At 47.3% G+C, this 19683-nt stretch overlaps 1 protein-coding gene across 2 annotated transcripts; it reads left to right on the top strand.

Annotated features, from left to right (window-relative positions):
• The first annotated feature begins 1594 nt into the window (after nt 1-1594).
• GUSB (glucuronidase beta) lies at nt 1595-16503 on the top strand. 2 transcript variants are annotated; one of them, XM_020803955.3, is made up of 12 exons: nt 1595-1831; nt 3853-4041; nt 4454-4635; nt 5414-5556; nt 6550-6737; nt 8014-8166; nt 8692-8870; nt 10564-10710; nt 11237-11321; nt 11943-12119; nt 13458-13593; nt 14340-16503. In XM_020803955.3, the coding sequence occupies exons 1-12, from the start codon at nt 1631-1633 to the stop codon at nt 14516-14518; spliced, it is 1959 nt and encodes a 652-aa protein (XP_020659614.3). In that variant the 5' UTR covers nt 1595-1630; the 3' UTR covers nt 14519-16503. The 2 variants fall into 2 exon arrangements, with proteins under 2 accessions (XP_020659614.3, XP_072834449.2); XM_072978348.2 differs by lacking the exons at nt 1595-1831; nt 3853-4041 and having other exon boundaries at nt 4630-4741.
• Nucleotides 16504-19683: the final 3180 nt, after the last annotated feature.

Consider the following 19683-nt stretch of genomic DNA (forward strand, 5'->3'; position numbering starts at 1 on the left):
CCTTCCTCGATTTGTAGGGTGTAAGATCCGACAAAGATCCCCCAAGAGGGGAAAAGATGGAGCCAGGATCTAGAAACTGCTGTGTGTTTCGCACTCATATGGGAATGCCAAGATCTTAGGTGGCTGACCCCATAATTGTGTGCCTTCTGTGGCTGCCACTTCCAACAGTTGCCACAAAAACGTGGTATCTCATGAAGGAGTGGGTGAAAGAAGCTCATGGAGATGGCCCCTAAATACGTTCGTTGGTGGTCACGACAGCCATCTGTAAAGGTGTCCAGTACAGTGTAAAAGACAGACTGACGGACTGGGATTTGGGAGGCCCGGGTTCAAATCTCCACTGAGCCATGGAAGTTCACTGTGAAAGGTGGGATTGGTAAAACCAGGCATGTCAGTGGCATGGAACTCACCCACCTCCCTGCCTTTATTCTTCGGGAGGTTGAGAAGCTTGTTTTTTAAATAAGGACTCAAATTTGGGTGCTTGGGACTCTGGACTTGGTACCAAAGACTCAGAGTTGGACCTTGGACCCAAAGACTGGCCGACATCCCTGGGTAAAACTGCTGCTTAAATATCTCACTTGCCTTGAAAGCTAGGGTCACTCAAGTCCGTTCCGAGCTGATGCCACAGAAAATAAGAGAGCCACCCAAACGGTGGTGAGCCCACCCTGTGCTCACCCGTGGATATCAGAGAGTCAAAGTCTGACTACCTTGAAAGATTTGATCCTAAAAGCACAAAGATGGGGGGAATTTTGAAAAAAAAAAAAAGCCTTCTGCTTGTGCTGAAAAGGGCATCCTCAAAAGACCCTTTGCAAGTCTCCCATTCTGCAGACGAGCGACGAAGGCTCCAGTTAGACCCAGAAGCAGACGCTGCTTTCAGGTGCACCCGGGTCCCGAATACTCTCATACTCTGAAAGTTAAAACCATGCCTTGGATTTGAGTCTGGAAGATATGTTAATTATCTTTGCTATCAAATTGCTAACTTATGGAGTGACCCTACGAATCAATGACCTCCAGAAGTCACCTCGTTCACAGTTCATCCCCTGTAAACCGGTGGCTTCCTTTACCGAGTCCACCCATCGCACCTTTCGGTCTTCCTCTCTCCCTTCTGGCCTAGGATAAAGAGATTTCTCCATTTTATTCCAATCCACTTCCCCCAGGCATGGTTCATTAAAACAAAGGCTTGAGGGCACATCAGATTAAAAAAACGTAACGGTCCCAAACGAGTTGGAACGGTGGCGGGAAGACAAGAGCCAGAAGCCATGCAAGGACCGGGAAAAAAATCAAAGCAAACACACTCGGGTTTCTTTGCAAAGACTGGAGCCTCAGCAGGAAGGCAAGACCGAAGCAAAGTTCAAAAAAAAAGTTCAACTGGGAAGACACTGAGATGTAAAAAAAAACCAAATAATTGTAAGCAAATCATGTAACACGATGTTTGACGAGCACAAATCAAATGTAGATAGAGTGAAAAACTAAGAAAATGTATTTTTTTTAAAAAAGTTCATTTTTAGGGGGACTACCACTCCCAGGAGACCAAGCGGCAGCCCCGCCTCCCAGAGCGGCGGCCAGCGATCAGGTGGGCGGCGGGTCAGCTGACCGCCCCCCCACCGACTCGTCCTCCTCGGGAGAGAGAGGCATGGCGTGGCTGCTGGCGGCGGCAGCGGCGCTTCTGGCAACGGCGCTGGCGGGGCGGCCGGCCGGAGGGCTGCTCTTCCCGCGGGCCTCGCCCTCCCGGGAGCTGCAGGAGTTGGGCGGCCTCTGGCGCTTCCGAGCCGACTGGTCCCCGGGCAGGCAAGCCGGCTTCCAGGAGCGATGGTTCTCCCGGTCCCTCCGGCAGGTGAGAGCCCCCCACCCCGACGGCAGGGAAGGAAGGTCGGGTCGGATCGGATGGGCTGCTCCCCCGATCCGTCCCGAAGCATTGGGGTAGGGGGTGGGGGAGGACTACAATGCCCAGATTCCCCTGGAAGGTCGGGAGACTACCATGCCCATGGCACAGACGCACCCGGTCTTGGAAGTCTGGGTGGGTAGGTGGGAACTACAGTGCCCAAAATCTGCTCTGGGAGGGTGACAGTTTGGAAGGACTACATGGCCTATAATCCCCCGGGTCAGGGAAATTTAGGGGAACATAGTGTTTTATGGCTGAAAAATCTCTCTTCCCCCCCCCCTGCATTCGTCTTAAAGGAACCCCAAGGCTTTTATTATATCAGCATAAAACAGACTCACACTGTTGTGTTGTTGTTTTTTCTTCCCCTTCCAAACCACCAGATAAACAAAACGGATAAATGAAAATAGCGGCCCAGGGACTGCCCGTGTGTTTTGGCATGCCCACACCCCCGGGGAAATTAGGATTTCCTTTGCACCAAACCCTCAGGGGGGCCCTTCTGCCGATGCTCAGCCTAGTGGGTTTCCAGGCCCACCGGGTTCTTCATGTGCTTTTGGGGGGGGGGGAGCGGGCCAGTTGCAGCTGAAATGCAGAACACGGCAGGCTGTCCAAGTTACTAAATAAACACAGATCTTCTGTTTATTTATTGGCCTTCATCTGCTGTTCAGAAATCCATCGTCCGTGAAGTTGCAAACAAGTGTGATAGGATCTTTGGGGCACCTAATAGGGTGCTGTTATTATTTAGCTAACTGTGAATTTATCCGTTTTTATTCTTTTAAAAGTTTGCAAGTGGCCTTGTGTGTTATTTTATAATGAAACAGCAGGGTCTAAAATGCAATAAGTAAGAAAGAATAAGAATAATAAATAAAACAGGGTTCGCACACCTTCTGGCTGGTTCCTCTTTTGGCTCTAACGGAAAGGGGAAGTTAAAATGGGCCAGAAAGTGGCTTAATCTTTCCTTTTGTCTCAAGTGCAGAATTGAAATAATTTTACTTCCCCATGAAGCCGGAAAGGTCTGTGAATCAGGCAGAAGGTATGGCAGGGGAAGACAGAGTCTTGCAATCCACGGGGCAAATTGTTTCTGGAAAATTTATCTGGGAAGCCGATGAATATCTTGCTCTTGTAAGGGGAAAATTCTCACATCTTTCCCTGACAAACCCTGAGTTCATAAAGTTAAAAACGGCCACTAGTCTGGTAAAAGTCACATTTTTCTTTTCTAGCTTAGCCTAACCTTGTATACATCAGTGGTTCTTAACCTTTTTGAAAGAAACGCCCCCTTGAGCCATTGAGGAAGTTATCATCGCCCCCCTCGCCATGGTGATTATATCTTATTTATTTATTTATTTATTTATTTATTTATTTATTTATTTATTTATTTATTACACTTAGATCCAATGACCCCTGGAAAAAAAATTCAATTCCAAGAAAATGAAATGCCCTCCAAAAGTAACATTTAATGATTTAGTTGCAAGCGAATTTTAAGACGCAAAAAGAAATATAAAAAGGGCATAAAAACAAACCGCAATGCAGGACTAAAAATTTCAAGACAAAAACTCTGAAACTAAATTAAGATTGGAGGAAAATATATATTCATGCACACTGTAAAAAGGCTGCAGCCATCTTCACAGGTTTGGCTTGCTCCAGCACCCCCACGCCGCCCCTTTTCGTTCTACTGCCCCCCTGAAAAATGAAATCGCCCCCTGGGGGGCATTATCGCCCACGTTAAGAACCACTGGTATACATCATAGTCTCTAGTTCCCTCTAGTGGGTTGTTGGAATTATGTATTTCTGGAGTGGTATTGTTTAATATTTTCAGGCAGTGGACAAGTGAAACCATTAGTACTGATCCCACAGATACAGTACAGCAGACCGTCTGTCTGTCCGTCTATGTATTTTCCTTCCTTCCTTCCCCTTCCATCCTTCCTTCCTCCCTCCCTCCAGAAATGGCCTGACGTCTGTCTCCCTTATCCTTCCAGTCTGGGCCCGTGATTGACATGCCCGTCCCCTCCAGCTTTAACGAGATCACACAGGATCTAGACCTGCGGAGGTATATCGGCTGGGTTTGGTACGAGAAGGAGGTGCTTGTCCCCGCTCGGTGGCTCCTGCCAGAAGCTCGGACACGGGTGGTGCTCCGAATTGGCAGCGCACATTATTATTCTATTGTGGTGAGTAAAAGAGATATGGGTCTCTCTCTGTCACTCAACTGCAACAGAGTTGGGGATGCTGAGCTCTGAAATAGAGCTCAGGGCTTGTAAAAGTGGGGTGCACTGATCCTCTAGATGCCTCCAACTACAACTCCCATCTTCCTCAGCCTTTGCTGCCCTGTTATTTCCCCTCCCCAGGAGGCTTAAAGACTCCAGTTTTGCCCGGATGATGAACCTTCTTTAGGCTGTGAACGTCCGAAGTTCCCAGGGGCTCTCTCTCCGAGGTGCTGAGCTTTGCTTCCAAAATAGATTCAGCACCATGGACACCTCCTTCTGGCTAAACTCCGGAGCGGGATCACCGCCCCCATGGAATTGGAGTGGTCATCCCCTGCTGCTTCCTTACCTTTTCTCCCTCTGGCGTCTTCCCTTCCAGTGGGTCAACGGGGCGCAAGTCACCGAGCACGAGGGCGGACACCTTCCCTTCGAAGCCGAAGTCGGCCGCTTCCTCCTCGGCACCGCAGGCGAACCCTGCCGCATCACCGTCGCCGTCAACAACACGCTGACGCCCTACACGCTGCCTCCAGGGACCATTGAGTACTTGAAGGATGAGTCCATGTGAGTTCCAGGTTGCACCCCATGGGAGGTCCTTGGTCCACGCTCTTCCCACTGGGCAAGCCAGCGACTTCTAGACAAAGATTCTGGAATACCCTTCCCAGAAGAGGTGAAGGATTTTGCTCTGAAGGCTCTGTTCTCATTTTCCTTTAACTCTAGCCCATTGAGTGTGGTTTTCCCTTCTCCTTCTTGCGTGTATCGGCCACGATCCTGCTGGCAGTGCATGCTTACATCAGGGAAGTTGTTTAAGCCCTGGGTTGCTGGATGCTGATGGTATTCTTGGATATTTCCCTGATTTGGGTTCCTGGCTAGCCTTTGGGATGATTTGAGCCGCAAGAACACCCCACCCCACTGCCACTCAGCTTTGCTGTTGGTCCTTTGGGACGATCCTCATGGTAGGTTTTGTTGCGAGGTGCAGTGGGTGAATAAGCGCAGCGGCTTGTATTTGAGGAGGGATCCCTCTTACAAAGAAATGGACTCAGTGGCACTTTGGATTTGAATCAGCAATCAAGAGCCATTTGCCCTACAAAAGATCCCCCCTGGTGGAGATGGGAATGGCTAGAATTGGTGTGTGGATAGGAATCTGCAGAGCACTTGACCTTGGCAAGCCCTCCTTTAGCACCTGGCTGTTGAGATCACCAGGATGACTGCCTGCAAACTCTTCCTGCTGTTGGCTGGGCATCGGCTCGAGTTGTCTCTCTCTGGCTCTCTGTGATCCCAAGTTTGGGGTGCTGTCCCTCATTTCAGGTGTTCTTGCTCCTCTTCTACCCTCTTCCCACAGGTATCCCAAAGGCTACTTTGTCCAAAACACAAAGTTCGATTTTTTCAACTACGCCGGCCTCCATCGCCCTGTTCTGCTTTACACAACCCCCACCGCCTACATTGATGACATCACGGTGACCACAGACTTGATGGGAAATGTCGGTAAGTGGCCAAAGTAGGGGGCAAGCCGGGTGCGCTTCAGAGATCCTGACGCACTTCCCCGGCCTTCAGAGGTATGATCGACACGCACATTTTTAATCCTCTTCGTTAGAAAGCATTTTTAATTTAAGAAAAATAATCTCTGATCCATCAAATAGCATCCATTCTGTGCTGTGTACAGTAAGACCCCTTATCCACGGGATCAGTATCCACTGATTCGCCTATCCAGTCTGAAAATAGAAAAACATTCAAAGAAAAATCTTAGAAATATCTATTTCGAAAGCTGAAGTTACCAAACTGGCCACAAGAGGGAGCGAGATACTATGCTGTATAAAGTGTTCTCTATTATCCACTTTTTCAGCATCCGTGGCAGGCCTTAGAAGTGACATTCTGCAAATACAGGGTTCTTATTGTATTTTTAACTTCAGTCTTATAAATATTTGGATGGCAAACAGTGAGCTGCCTAAAAACAAAGCGTGCTTTTTCTTTTTAGGCAAGGAGCTTAGTCACCCGCAAACCTATGCAGAATTATGCAGATCTAGTTCATTCTCACCCAGTTCATCACCTAATTTTTTGAAAAATGTAGACTTAATTAATCTTCACCTGATTGGTACACTCAGCTGTTCTTTGAATGGTGACGGTTCCGGAAGAAACTGCAGGGTTACGGGTTACGAACAGAAGTAGTTCTGATCGGAAGAATTAATACACAGATCAAAAAATCCTAAGTGATCTCAAAGTCTTTACCAATAACCCTGTCAGGTAGTGCAGGACGAGGGGAAAATGGTGATGGAACAGCACGATGCTTTAGGATGCCCAGAGAGTTTGGAATGGAGGAAGATGCTGAATTAAGGATTTCCAATTCACAGCTGTTTCTTTAGTATTTAAGAACCCTTAGCTTGACAAAAGACCAGCTCCCAGAGGAGACGGGACCTCCTCCTCCCAAAGCTTCACCCGAAACATGAGTTTTGTTCTGGTTTGTGGTTTTCTTGGCAACAGGCTTGCTGCAGTATTTGGTATCGATCCGAGGAAGCACTCACTACACCTTGACCGTCACTTTATGCGATGGAGATGGTGCCGTGGCCGCCACCGGAGACGGATCGGCCGGCGTCCTCAAAGTGCCAAATCCTATTCTTTGGTGGCCATATCTCACGCATGAGCGTCCAGGGTACCTTTATTCCTTGAAGGTAACGTATGTCCATTTGGTGCCAGCCCTGGTGGGAACAAAAAAAAAAAGGGAGAAGGGGCCAGGGAGTAAACAAGAGATTCCATTTCTATCTCACTTTTTTCCCTGTAAACTTTTGATGTCCTCCGAACCCCTGGTTCATCTGCCCGCAACATCTGAAGTAGGTGTCTTACTTACATGACAGCAAAAGGGAAGCGGAAAAAAGGGGATAATTTAAAATATCCATCTCTGCTGCTTCAAGAATTTTTTCTATTAACTCCTGTATCGTTGGAGTCTCCTCTTTTTTTTAAGTATTTGGCATATAAAATTCTTGATGCTGTAGTTACACGTTTTTATATTTTTTCTTTTTCTATCAAATCTGGTATTCAACAGAAACAGTTCAGGTTCCTATGGAATCCTAGAGGATAGCCTTTTTTTGTAAAATCTCATGGACTAGTTTCCAAAAGCTCTTAACTTCCACATATGATAAAAGCTACCTTTGATTTGCATTTCCAACATTTGTTAGAGACTTGGATATATTTTTCATCATTTTTCAGGTGTCATATACCATCTATAGAACATCTTATACATATTTTCTTTATAATTAATTGCTTTTGTTAGCTTAATATTACCTTCCCATATATGTGACCATGACTTTGTTAATTTTGTGGCCCACATTTTTGGGCCTCTTTTTCTGGAGACTTCTTACGTGGCCTTGATTATTTTCCACTCGTTACTGGACACACAGGCATTTTTAATACTTTGTACTTCATTTGTTTTAGCACATATCCATCTTTTCAGTGGACAAAATAACACACACACACCAGCAGAACACATTAGTTATCAGGCTGTTTCTGGGCACAGAAACCTGCAGATCCCAGCTTGTGCTTGTTTTGAGTTTTAAAGATCAGTTAAGTCACTAGTCCTTAAGGCTACAAAGTCTTGCAAATATAAGGTCATTCAGGGAGGAAAACCCTGGGCATGTGGTTTCCAGCAATCAGGAGTGCTGGGGGTCAGGAGGGGACCCGCAGATCCAGAGAGGGTGGTCCCCAGGGCAGAGTTTTGCACAAGCACCATCTCTGGAAATCTGCACAAATTGGATTAAATGTTCATAATACATATAAAGTGTGAGATTATCTTAGTACCTAATTCTTGCTTTCAGGGCAGCTTTCTGGGTTTGGGGGGGGGATGATCTAGAAGGAGAGGCCAGTGGCCAGCCTTGCAGAAAGGACACTTTGCATATGGACAGAGGTGTTTCAGAAACCTGATTCGGAGCTTGGCTTTTTGGGGGAACACAGGTGTCTCTCTCTGCTGAGGTGGATGGGGAGATCCTTCAAGACAGCTACACTCAGCCCGTGGGCTTCCGCACCGTTGCTGTTACCCGCAATCAGTTCCTCATCAACGGAAAGCCGTTCTACTTCCACGGGGTGAACAAACACGAAGATGCTGACGTGAGTAAAGACGGCCTTTTTTGCTTTGGAACCTCTAGGTTGGGCCTTTGTGCCGTTGCACCTGGTGTTCCTTGGAAATCCCTCTATCCCTTGCCTGGAGAATCATCAACTTGGATATTTAAAAACAGGGAAGGAGAGGCACCCCATCAGTGAGGTCTTTGCTTTTAAGGCCTTCCAAGCAAAACCTCCGGGTCACTTTTTGCTTTATTTTAAGTCCAGGTGGGTAATGTCAATCTTGGATGCCAACTGTCGCCTTCCGGGGCTTCCGTCTGACCATCCAAATTTCATTTTCCCCGTGGATGAACCATCATTGATTCTTAACTTTTGTAGGGAAGAGTTCTCTTTCCCTCCATTCTAAAAGGTCAGGCAGAGACGCATGTCTACTAAGCTGAGTCTTGGAGGAAGACAAAAAAACACCACGCCTAACCTCAATTCATTGCGAAAGGGATTCAGCACTCAGCTTAAAAACCCTGAGCCTTGGACTCCGGCTGGAACATGGGTTCACTGAATTCTCCTCCTGGACAGATCCGTGGCAAAGGGCTGGACTGGCCCCTGATTGTCAAAGATTTCAACCTCTTGCGCTGGCTGGGGGCCAATTCCTTTCGCACCAGCCACTACCCATATGCGGAGGAGATCCTTGAACTTTGCGACGCCTACGGCATTGTTGTAATCAGTGAATGCCCAGCAGTGGGCATGAGAGACAGGTGAGTGGATCGGTGCACAGTCTGGGCTTCCTAGATGGATCTTGTCAAGAGTGGTCTGTCTGTTACCAACTCGGAAAGGGCCAACCTCTAAGCTCTTTGCTATCCATAGGGCAGAGAGACGTTTCTCCTGACTTAAGGAGCTTGCTCTGAAAATAGAGGCTATAGGGTCTGGTAAGCCAGGGTTGGACCTTGGGGGCAAGGGAGGCTGGCATCTCCAGGGTCTGCCCGGCCAGTAGCTTTGCTCTGGATTTTAGTACGAACTTTAAAGGAGCTACCCAGTTTGCTGGGCCCAATTTTGGGGAGGAGACGGTGGAGAACTTTTCACTTAAGAATTTGTAACATTTATTCCTGCTGGCCAGCAGAGAAAGCCGTATACACGACGTGTAAAGATGGTCTGCCAAAGCAAAGAGGAATACATCGCTATATATAAGAAATGCACAAAGGGCCATAAAATGTGCAATTTAAATTGGCATTCCTTTGGGCTTTCTTTCCCAGGACGTACCTTTGAAATTCCTTAGGAAGAAGCCTGACTTTTACTGTTTTATGGTAAAAACAGAGAAGGTCTAGTGCCCTGTATTTCAGACAGTGGTGGTTTTCCCATGGTTTATTGAGGGGCACTATATTCTGGGCATATGAAAATAAATTGACTATATACAGTGGTGCCCCGCATAGCGACGTTAATCCGTTCCAGGATTAACGTAGCTATCCGGATTCGTCGCTATGCGGGGCGAACCCATAGGAACGCATTAAACTCCGTTTAATGCGTTCCTGTTGGGGGGAAAACTCACCGCTATGCAGGGAATCCTCCATCCGGCCGCCATTTTCACCACCCGGTAAGCGAGGGCAGGGCGCGAAAACGCTGCGGGTGGCCATTTTGTTGACCCGGCAGCCATTTTGGAACCGCCGATCAGCTGTTTGTAAAACATCGCAATGCGAAGATCGGTAAGCGAAACGCTTACCGATCATCGCAATGCAATGTTTTCCCTATCTAAAACATCGCAATGCGATCGCATTAGTGATCACAAAAAACACGTCACTATGCGGATTCGTCGTTAAACGGTGCGCTCGTTAAGCGAGGCACCACTCTATTTATAAAGCTGCTAAATTCTAATGTGCATGGTTGTATTTCAAAGTTGCAGTGAGGGAAATCTCCTTGGGGTCAGTGTATTGGGTATCACTTTAGGCTGGTATCCCCAGAGTGAATTCTGTACGTGTCCTATCGCTCAGGGCAGGGGGCACGGAGCGAAGGTGGTACCCATAAAGCAGGAAATTCCCATCTGTGGAAACAGCACTGGAGCGCCAGATCCCCAAACCGAGAACCGTTGCACAACATCAAATCTTAAAAAGGACGAGAGGGCGAGAAACTAGGTTAGGAAACTAAAATTGGCTCTTGTTTGACTTGTAAGGTGGGTGCTGGTTTCCAAAAGGGTTTCAGCTCTGTGATCTAGACCTAAAGGGGAAATAGTTCCTATTCCAGGGAATCGGAGGAAGCCCTCCTGTGAGACCTTGGCAGGCCAGATGGGTGCCGTCTGTGGGCCAGGTTAGGTCTAAAAGAGCAAAGGGAAGGAGAGGCGGTTTTAAAAGGGAGGTGAGAGCAAGTGGAGAAAGGAAGGCAAGCAGAGACACTGCTTATCATTCTGCAGAGAGGAGAGGAAATCTTCAACACCCGTCTCACGGTGCTTGTCTTTTTAAGCGTCAACTTTGGGAACAAATCTCTCCAGCACCACCTTGTCGTGATGGAGGAACTGATCCGCCGGGACAAAAACCACCCCTCAGTCGTCATGTGGTCGGTGGCCAACGAACCAGCCTCGGAGCTGCCCCCAGCTGCTTACTACTTCAAGTGAGGGCCTGCCGGGCAGAGGGAAATGGGTTGCGGGTGTATGAACAGCAGCCGCGTGAACTGAAGGGGAGGGTGTGATGACCAGAAGTGGCCAACTCCACAGGGTCAATAGTGGGACTGGTTGAATTGCTCTGAAACTCAACCGTGGACTGCACTACTGAAACATGGTTGGCACCGCTGGATTGGCCGCCTGAGATTTGGCAGCATCAGCATCAACTCTCTGGGGCGGAGGCGGGCAGCTAGAACACCCTCCCTCCAAGACCACAGAACCCTATGAAGGGTAGGCATTAGCCATTCCCATTACATACCAAGCAGCTGGTGTCTGCTCTACCTGGGTCCAAAAACTGGATGCGCCTTCCTAAGTCGCTTTGCATGCCGTTTCCGGTGGAAAGGTGGGATAATTCAATATATACGAGATTCCAAGGTGGAGGTTTCAAACGGAGCTTGCGAGCTGCAGGAAAAGAGATGCTTTGATGCATTCTTTCTGTAAGAAATCATGGTGTGTTTTTTCCTTTTTAACCTGCAGGACCGTGATTGCTCACACCAAAGCACTGGACCCCACCCGGCCTGTCACATTCGTCTCCAACGCCAAGTACGACCGTGATCAAGGGGTAAGCGTTCTTCCCTTTGGCCCCTCTCCTTGAATGTGACGTTTCAGAATGCAGTCCGGTTCCAGGTCCTTCCTGTAATAATGTCCAGCAACTCGGATGGCCGAACCAAGCAGCACACGGCTCGATCCTGCGCTGTCCATCAGGGACCATATTCATAATGATGATTTTGGGGAAGAAGCAGGGCCCACCCAAGACATTTTACTGACCTGTCTTTCTGGGAACAGAAACCAACAGGTTTCCAGGTGGGTTGGAGAATACATCCATCATCTAGGAGGCCGCAAGGTCAGTTAAGGTGCAGCAGACTTTTGAAACGAAGCTAAGCACCGCAGGTTGCCGAGTCCTCTCCTCCGACAGCCTTGTGAGTTTTGGGGTCAAAGAATCCTTTTGTCTGTCAAACAAAGGAGGTTCCCAGCAGCTTCTCCCGTCTCCTTGCCCCAGCTGCAGGTGGTGGTCATGGTGGTGAGACAGGCATTTATTTATTAACAGTGTCTTTGTTCTTCCCTTCAATGAAAACATACATGCTCAAAGCAGGTCATGGAACCACGACAACCAATTCAGAACAGCAGATAACTGCCCTCGCGCCATTCCCAAGTCACCTGAACTAACTTTGCCGCTCCTTAGGCACCTTATGTGGACGTCATCTGCGTGAACAGCTACTTCTCCTGGTACCATGACCCCGGGCATCTGGAAGTGATCCAACTGCAGCTCAACGCCCAGTTTGAGAACTGGTACAAGACTCACCAGAAACCCATCATCCAGAGCGAATATGGAGCGGACACCATCGCTGGTCTCCATTCTGTGAGTCCAGGTGTTTCGGGAGGCTGTCCTATATGAGGGGTTCGCCTTTGTTTGGAAAGATAAATGGCCGATCACCGAAAAGGGAGCTTTCTCTGTATGGCCGGATGGGCTCACATCATGTCTCTCGACCCCACAAGAGGGCACTCCCGCATCGCCTTTGTGTTGAGCAGGAGTAGGATGAAAAGGACCCTCATAGAGTGCCTTCCAACTGTGGGATTTTATGAACAGGTTTCCCACATCTGGTGCTTTCACAATGCTAGCTTATCCCATAAGGGCTTGGACTGGAGGCAGTTTTGATCCTGCATGTGAGGAGAGCCCTCCTCATTGCAACTGGAAACAGAACCATGTATGTTAGAATTAGCAATTGCATAAGTGCATAGCCGATGTATTTCCTTATGCTCTGTTGCAGCCGTTCTCAACCTATGTTGGGCCATGGCCATAAACAGAGTATGAAAGAAGGACAGGCCGAATCAGGATTGTATAAATCACGTAAGGTAGTATGTGAAGAACTGTTTCCAGCCTGTTGTCCCCCTTCAAATGTGCCAGTGTCCCCCATGGAGCCATGGGGTGCCCATTGAGAATGGCTGCTCTATATTATAGCAGAGTAAGCAGTGCTACTGTCAGTGTATTTCTCAGTGCATTTTGGGATGTGACCATTGTAAAGACACCTACGTCCCTACCTCTAGCAAACATTACAAAACCCACAAAGTAATAAACCCAGATGTCTTCCAGAGGAAAGAAAACAAAATTTATCACTTAGAAAAACAAACAGATAGCCAAAGGAATATTTCCGTTATGATATATCCCGAGAAAAGAGCTTCTAAGGAATACCGAGTTAAATTACTCATTTATGGCCCTTTGTGCATTCTCCCTATATAGCAGACATCCTTGTTTCTTTACACTCTCCTTATACTTGTTACTGTACGTGTGCACAGTAGGGTCCCAGTATCTGCGGGATCAGTATCGACTGATTCACTTATCCATAGTCTGAAAATATTAAAAGGATTAAAAGAAAAATCCTAGAAATATATATTTCCAAAGATGAATTTAGTAGAACTGGCCACCAGAGAGAGCAAGAGACCATGATGATGTCATTTTCAGAACTGGCCACTAGAGGGAGCCAGAGGCCATGCTATGTACAGCATTCACTATAGTGTTTCCTATAATCCACATTTTCCAGCATCCGCTGGGTGTGGGGTGTGTGGTTGGAATTGATCCCCCACGGATATGAGAAGACTATCTCTGCGGACCAGCTTTCCTAAACCCTCACTACATCGTTAAAGATTCTTAAGAGAGAAGTCTCCACACATGCTTCTTTTTCTTCCCCAATATCCATAGGACCCTCCTCTCATGTTCTCAGAGGAATACCAGTCAGCCATGCTGAAGCAATATCACGCCGTCTTAGACCGAAAGAGGACAGAATATGTGATCGGAGAGCTGATTTGGAATTTTGCTGATTTTATGACAGGGGAAGGTATGGATGCACTAGATCCGAACTCTCTATCCTGTCTAAATCTGGGAAGAATTGGGTAAAATTAAGATTGCTTTAAGTCCCTTCAAATTTCAGAGCTCAATAAATATATAGTTGGTCCTGTTTAATGAAATGCACTTAGGTTTGCTGAATCACAATCTTAATTCTGTGTGGAAAACAAAACTTATTTTTCAAAACCTTCTACACAGTTACTCTAGGTTGTCTTATGCAACAGACCGTTCTCAGCTGTTTTCTGATCTTCACTAAATGTCTGAGGTCCATATAATTGACACCTGATCTTTTGAAACCAGAGGAAAAGGCCAAATACCAGTTCATTAACAGAGAGTCTCGTTGCACCTTCAAGACTAAACAGATTTGGTGTGAACTCTCGTGGTTTACAATCTGCTTTTTCCAATGCCCAAAGCACAGTATTGAAGATACAGGGTCTTATGCATACCAATTCTGGTCCTAGAATGGGGACAGAATGAAATGAGATGCAGGAAATGAGACCAGTGTTATGAACACTGATCATGAACTTTGGAGAGGCTGGGTAGCAATCAATATTGTGGAATTACTGGGGTTAGTTACACTAGTTAGTTACCTCTGGGGTAATGGAACAAGTTCCTGCTTACCAAACGCATCCAATGTAGCTGTCCGGGATCTGCTCTGTCTCTTAATTCTGTCAGGAATGCAGTTTATGCCCGATGCTTAGCATAACTCTGCTTGGTTGTTCCCCTTCTCGTTTCCAGCTGTCACGCGCGTTTTGGGTAACAAGAAAGGGATTTTCACCCGTCAACGGCAACCCAAATCCGCCGCCTTCCTTCTGAGGGAGAGATATTGGAAGCTGGCTAACGAATCGAGCTGCTTGGCATCCCCCAAATACGACAACGTCTGCCTGCCCGCGGCTCAGGTCTTCAAGCAAACTTGATGAACTCCTTGTTTTGAAACCCTGCAGTTTCTCCCTCCCCGCTCCCCAGGGCCAAAGAAGAGCTTTAAAATCAGGGAAGACTATTGAGATTGCACCCAGGCGTAGATTAATTTTCTAGGATGAGCCGCACAAGGAACAAATCTGGTTTGGATATTTGCACCCAAAAACTGCCAAGCAGGGTGTGCATGAGGAGCTGACAACCGAACCACACTCTTGACTTTCAAGCATCCAAAGTGATGGGCGTTATATGGACAAGTTTATCTGTTAATTTCCATAAAGCCTTCACAAACACATTCATTTGTACCAGGTTAGCAACTAGATGCCCTGGCGCTCAGTCCAGCCCTTTCTCATTCCTCAAACTGCCATGCTGTCTCACCTAGGAAGACATGTTATATACTGTAGTGTCTTCCTGTAATCGTCTCCTCTCCAGTTCTAATACCTCCTCTATGACTCAGTGAGTGGCATGAAGACCTTTAAGCTGAATCTGCCAGCCCTGACCTATGGCCACTGAAGCTGCCCACCATGGGAACGTGGCTGCCAAGAACTTCTTTGAAGCTGATTTCGACATCTGAAGTCTCGCACTCTTGGCTGGAATGTTTCCAGTCGCCAACGTTTGCACCCAAACCGCAAATAACTTTTCAAAACCATCATCGGAATCATGGAATCGATTCCCCAGTACATGTTATTCTTCTACAAAGGACCCCTGCATCACAGACTTTGACAAAGCCCAGTTTCTGAAAAAGAAGAACAAACCTCAGGTGCATGCAGTTCTCTCCCCCTCCCTCCCATTTGCAGCCAAAAAGAAAGACCCACTCAGAAAGAACCCGGGGAGGGGTCCACATGGTGCCTCCTTACTGACCCCACCTCAGTAAGTGATGGTGGCCCCTTGCTCTCATTGCACCCAGTGGGCCTGCTAAGAGCTCCATGTGTGGAGGGAAATCTGTCCAACCAAGATTCCTCTCTCCCTCCCTCCGGGTGTATACAGAAGCCACAAGGTGCTTTGCCAAACCCTTTTGCCTGCTGGCTGAACGCACACAAAGCAGGGAAGGACTTCCATTGCAGGAAGATGGGTCTAAATGGAAGGAGGGCTCAGAGACCCATCCTCTAAGCCTAAAGCCATTTAAGAAAGAAAACCCTTGTCTGTAGCAGCTGCCTTATAAGAAAAGACACCCAACCCCTCCTACCAAGGAAGTGCCTTTCCTGAGATCATTTACTGGGCTGCACATTTCCATTGCCTTAAATAAGAACACAAGGTGTTCCCCACCCACCCCTCTTTAAAACTAGTTCTATTCACAAACAAAACACTCTCCCATCAAGTTAAGATTATTTCTTTGACCACAGAAACCCTCTCCAGACCAAAGGGCTTTGCTATCACTGGACTCCTTTGATACCCTCTCAGGAGTATAAAGAAATCAACATGCTTTCTTCCCTTTTTTATCACCCTGCCAGTATTTTGTGGGGTGGGTTACGCTGACACACAGTGACCAGTTTGAAGTTGTAGGTTAAGTGGGGATTCGAACCTGGGTCTCCCCAGCCTTAGCTAGCCAGTCAGGACTCGTAAAGACAGTGTTGCCTGCATTCTCTATGTGGGATCTACAGTCCTGGAGTGCCAGCGGGTGTAAGAGAGCCATGTTATGTTCTGCATCATGACAGCCTTTTATCGTTTCCGTCTTCACTGCCTGGAAATCTGTCGGCTTTAACACAGGCGCCATCGTTGTGGCAGGCGGCTCTCTGTCCCCTTGTTTAGCCTTCAGGACCAGCCACTTTTAACACTCTTTTTCAAGAAGTAAAGTATGAATGAGACTCACTTCCATCCAACCACAATTGGGTGGCTGAAAGACCAGGCGATTCAAGGGTCTCTCGGTGGTGTCAGGATGCAAACCGGTTACAAAGCACACTGCAAAGACATCCACAGGTAATTTCTACATTTATTTTTATACCAAAAAAGTTTTTTTTATGTGCAACAAATAAACATTCTTACATTATTTACACAGTTTTGTTTTTGAATTCCCTCCCCGCCCCGTTAGGAAAAATTTGGGTTCTAGACCTCTGAATGTCGCAGTCTTATGGTCCAAACAAAAATGGAATGACTCCCGTCCGAGACCTGGGTGGGTCTGGAGTTCGAAGCACATCAAAAAAAACTTGCCAGGTCGAACATACGAGACAGAACACACACCAAATATATTCAGGCCATGCTTAATACAGATTTGTTTTAATGGTAACGGAATACTTCACTTGCTTCGGGTTTGGCTTCGCCGGGTTTAAACAGTACGGGCAGAACCCCAAGCAATGGTTTTAATCTGGTTTCAATTCTCAGTGTCGTCCACACAGATCACAAGCCCCTAACCTGAAGAAAACTTAGCCTGGTTATCAAAGATCTAAATCCAGCAGCAAAATATCTATAGTATTTTTTCCTCTGACTTACTGGTGAGATTTTGTGAAGCAGCTTCATTGTGGAAGCATTTCCCCCATATCTCCTTGAAAGATTGACCTTCTGGCTCCCTGACCACCAGCATAGATGTCAACCGTGGTATAAAACATGACCTTCCAACCGGTTCAGTGGAGAAATCAAAATAAGATTCCTTCACCAGGTGCAGAGGAAGGGGAAAGACCTGCCTGCCTTCCTCCTGCCTGTAACTTAATCTCACAGATGTTAGAGTCAGCCCCAACATTCTCTTGCAGTCTTAAGTCCCCTGGAAAAAAGACAATGCCCGAGCCACCAGCTGGGCCAGGGCCACCTCGCTGGCAACACACATCCCCACTGGCTCTGGGAGGCCGGTAAAAAACAATGAGCAAAGCCAAAGAGAAAAGAGGAAGGGGAGAAGGAAAGATAAGACTGGCCAGGCTCCAGTTGCAAAGCTGGTATTAACCTGAGCTTCCCCTCACTGACACAAAAGGAGAGGCTGCTTGGGGAGAAGTAATGCAGGATCACAGCCTCCGGGATCTTTTAATGGCCACGCAGAAGAGGAGATCCGAGCAGGTGTGGTCTTGGCTGTGAAGAGACCCAGCCGCCCTGCAGGTAAACTTTGCAAGAGAGAGAGAGAGAGAGAGAGAGAGGAAAGCAAGGGGGAGGAGAGCAACAGGCCCTATAAGCTTCACCTACCACCCCACTGCATAGGGACGGGGAGGGGATGTTATTCCTTCATATACTCACCTTCAATGGTTTCCTCATGGTCCTAGACCTCATGGCTGAGAGATCAATGAGGACGGGGAACAAGCATGGGTCTCCACATGGGAGGGCAACTGCAAAGCCGTAAACCAAGGGCCATATCTCATTACTGTTTAGGCATGACACCCCCTTGGGGAGGGGAGGGGAGGGAGACAGATGTTCCTCCAACAGCTGTCTCTATCCTTCCTCTCCCTCCCCGCCCCTGCTGTGTTGGACAGGGAAGATCGGGGAGGGGACGACACACGTCTCCTACCCCCAGCAGAATTGCGGGGCTCCTTAGAGAGGAGCGGCTCTACTGGGGGCGAGGCAGGCAGCTACCAGGCAGAAGGAGGGATACTTCAATGCAACAGCCTGTTCCTTAGACCTAAAGAATGCAAGACAAGGAGAATGGCTAAACATAGCCAAAGCCACAAGGACATGTGTATCTTTTGTGTAGAGATGCTCAGGGGGAAAAAAATTAAATACTGCAAATGACCAGCATTTACTTTTCAGAAATAATTCTGGTTTTGAACAGAGGGGGGTGGGGGGGATGAAGCCTATCTTTGTTATTCTGGTTGGCTGCTCAAGACAAAAGGGGGCTGGATCGGGCAGTTACAACCCAGGGGACTGGAGAGGGACTGACTCCCCTCCTCCAAAATTGGAACCCAGTGAGAAAAGTTCAAGGCTGAGGCAAAAGCCCCCCCTTCTGTTGACAGGGGTAACAAAGGTGCCCCCCATCAGAGATTCAAGTTAAAGAACAACAAAGTCTCATCTTGCCCTCAGATACATACAAAAATAAATAAATCCTTACATTTAACAGTTATGTGAAACTTTTAATAGTTTAAAAAAATCTGTCAGAGAGAGAGAGAGAGAGCTAAATCTGGAAATCCTCCCATTAAATGTTACTAAGGTTCTACACACCGCCCTCCGCAAATACCTCTAATTTCAAAATTCAGAACAAGTTTTAACTGTACTCCAGCCGACACAAGATGTATTTTGAGAAATTCTTTTTGACAAGGACAACAAGCAATTTTTAAGGGATTTTTATACACACACACACACATATATATATAGAAAGAGAGAAAGAAAAGAGTACTCATATTTAAGTTTCCTCCTCTACCTCTCTTGTGTTCTATTCCAACCAGACATAAAATAACTGGACTGATCATTTGGCAGGCACTGAAATACTGGAAGAAGTCCGTTTTTCTGCTGAGAACACACTGCACTGTTACAAAACACAAGAGAATTTCATTAATACCTTGAGGCTGTTTTTTCTTTTCTTTTCTTTTTTTCAATAAGAGCACACCAAAAATGAGGATCTCTTACATGGACTCACAAAGAGAAAAAGGTTATCTAGACACAGAACGGAACAAAACTTTTAGGACAAAACTTCCAGGAAGGGTAGTCTTGTCAGGGAATCAGGGTGAGAGGAAGCCCTGCCCTGACAGTGGGGTCTGCTTCAGATTTTGGCATCAACACACTTGGGGAAAAGTTTTTTTTTTTTTTTAAATGTTAAATACATTCAGCGCTGACCCAAGAAGTGCTGTCTCATACGATGTGAGAACTGACCTGTATGTCTTTTGCACAGAATACTGGGCGCAAACCATGGTCCCACACTGCCTACAGCCCCATCACAACTGTTACGGTTATTAGAACATGGGAACTGGCCCTGCATAGATCAACCCCACAGACTGCATCACACGGTGACCCCCCTGCCCTCTGCCCCAGTAGAGTCGACCCATGCAAAGAAGCCTCTTAATGACGGTAAGACAGCTGCTACCGAAACTCTAGGGAACGCTCCCTTGTCTAACTGTCTTTCAGTCCTGCCGTTCTCTCTATGCTCCCGCTTTGGAAGTGCTCGGCCTCCCTGCTGATCCTGCCAGGGCGAGCCATGCAGTGGTGGTGGCAGCGAGAGACTCTGTAGTGTTATTATCAAGCTCTCTCCAGGTATGGCTGTGAAGCCTGACCGCTAATACAATCTTCAGAGGCTCAGGCAAAGCACCGAGGTGACGTGTCA

Source organism: Pogona vitticeps, chromosome 7 (genome assembly GCF_051106095.1).
Source record: "Pogona vitticeps strain Pit_001003342236 chromosome 7, PviZW2.1, whole genome shotgun sequence".
NCBI lineage: Eukaryota > Metazoa > Chordata > Lepidosauria > Squamata > Agamidae > Pogona > Pogona vitticeps.